Here is a 2,375-nt window from a genome sequence, read left to right as displayed (position 1 = left end):
GCATTCAAAACAGTCAGTGCACACAAACAGGGCCCAGCAAAAAAATAGAATAAAAACATAATAAAAACACATCCTGTTACACATTGGTCTGCTGTTTCCTTCCTGTTTGTACCAGAACAGATAATAGTTGGATAAACTACTGTTAAAGTGACATCCCAGAGTGACTGAGTCTCCTTCAGCTGCAGTCACATCTCCTCCTGGTTGTTGCACGCTGTCTGTCTGTGCTCTGCATTCTGTCAAACACAGAGCAACATATAATATCATATTTTCAATAATCAATTAATATAATTCATATTGAATTAATAATATAGTAATTTTATAATTTGCTGTTTCCCCCATCTCTCTTGAGCCAAAGCCACTATGTCTATGCTTCACCTGTCCAACAACATTTATGTCTAAGTGCTGCCTAAAACTGCAGAGTGATGTACAGTATATTGGTTACCACTTCCTTCTCAGAGAAACTAGCTTTAACTTTACTCATGGACTGTAATATGGTCATTTTCTGTCTTTCCCGAGCACTCTTAGTGAAAGAAATAACCATGGACCAAGTTTGATCTCTGGGTCTTACCAAAGAAAAGAGCAGCAAGAAGAATCCACAGCCAATGTTCCATCTGTACAACAAGGTTTCAATCAACAGGAGAAACTAGCTGATGTTCAACATTCACTCTGACAATTGTTCTCTTCACAGCACCACTTCTTATTGACTGAATGTTGAACACAGAGCAGGAGGAGAGCCCCGCCCACTTCACTATGTCGCCCTCTGGTGGAAGACTGTGGAGCTATTGTGGGGGCATAAATATTTGAAACCCAAATAAAACATTTTAAAAGAAATATTGTTGTTTGGAAAAAAAAATTAAAATGTCCAAAACTGTTTGTTGTTCTAAAATAAATGTAATTAGTTTCAGCTTCAAATGTTCTTTTTTTTAGTTTTCAAAGCTCAAAATTTATGTTTCAAAACTTTTTTTTCAGTTTTAAATCTTTTTTTCATTNATATTTTTATTACTTAATTTTTTTTCCGCTTCAATGTAACATTTGAACAATTTTAAGGATACACAAGAACATCGGGTCAATATTTTGATCAGCAGATATTTGCATGAAAAGATATATTTTTTTACATGTTACTGTTTCACTCTTGAATAATTCTTACTTGTGTAAATATTTTGCTGATTACTTTTCACTTCTACTAATAAAGTATTCGTCTTTTGAAGTAATGCTGATCTTATTGTGCTATATTTTTGAGGAAAAACGTCACTCACCTGTGGCTAGTAAAATCATCAAATGAAAACATTAAATAAAATCTAAGATGAGACCTATAAAAACGAAGGACTTACTATGATTGTAAAGAAAAAGTAATGAAAGTGTGAGATTTGTTTTACTTTAATTGAGAGAACCAAAATAAAAAAATGTTCTATTTTTTTTTCCTTACAGACAGTCGGGGGATCTCCACTTCTTACTAAAGTCCGTTGTCAATGGGTTCTACTTGGAATTCATAATTTCATGTCAGTTTCTTGTACCAGCCCAGTAATCTTCACCAGTGTGTCCCCGTATCAGGAATGGATCCATAAAACTATCAGTGGCATGCGTCCAACCTTTGTTACTGTTGATTCTACAGGCAGTGACCCTGACAAGAACTTTACATGTTCAACAGAAATATCTGCAGGCTCTACTTCTACAACTGCTACAGCTAATACTATGACTACTACTGCCTATACAACTCCTACAACCACTCCTACTACTACTACCACCATGGACAGTACTGGAACAACTACAACAACCACAACTACTCGTACTCCCACTACTACGGATGACAGTATTTTCAGTGGCTGTGACAACCTGATCCACTTCTTTAACTTCTTCTCTCTGTGTTCTCTTGCTTTGTTTCTCCATGTTCTTTTTGATAGCAGTGAAATGTGAAAGCAAAGACCATCGTTCTTCATCTCTGTGTCCTGGTATTAGTACTAGATTTGAAAAGTCATCACTGGCATGGAATCAACTTTTGCTATTGTCAATTCCACTGGAATGATCCTGACAGAAAAGTTATATATTCAAACAAAACATGTAACGCTACTTCTACTGCAACTGCTAATGGCAAGACTACTATACTTTCGACTCCTAACTGTTGTTCGTAAGAATTTAATTTTCAATAAATTCTCTCATAATTACTACTATAGTTATTTCTACAACAATGTTTTGTAAGACTTCTCCTTGTACATCTACTACTACGGCCACTATTGGCAAGACTACTCCTGCAATTTCGACTATAACTACTATCAGCATCACTATTTTTACTCCTAATACTGCTGATTACTGTATGCTCAGTTTTGGGGGCAACCTGAGCCTATTTGCCTTCTTATTTTCTGTCTGCTTTTTTTTTT

The 2,375-nt window shown here is 35.5% G+C and overlaps 1 gene segment (V, D, J or C); it reads right to left on the bottom strand.

Moving 5' to 3' along the window:
- LOC112140752 overlaps positions 1-264 on the bottom strand; it is a 13,185-nt gene extending 12,921 nt beyond the window's left edge. Inside the window, 1 exon segment of the V gene segment in view lies at positions 12-264. Coding sequence covers positions 12-264 — 253 coding nt within the window.
- Between the last annotated feature and the right edge of the window lie 2,111 nt (positions 265-2,375).

This window comes from Oryzias melastigma, unplaced genomic scaffold, assembly GCF_002922805.2.
Source record: "Oryzias melastigma strain HK-1 unplaced genomic scaffold, ASM292280v2 sc00331, whole genome shotgun sequence".
NCBI lineage: Eukaryota > Metazoa > Chordata > Actinopteri > Beloniformes > Adrianichthyidae > Oryzias > Oryzias melastigma.
Note: the sequence above shows the minus strand (reverse complement) of the source record. Positions and strands in the feature narration are given on the sequence as shown.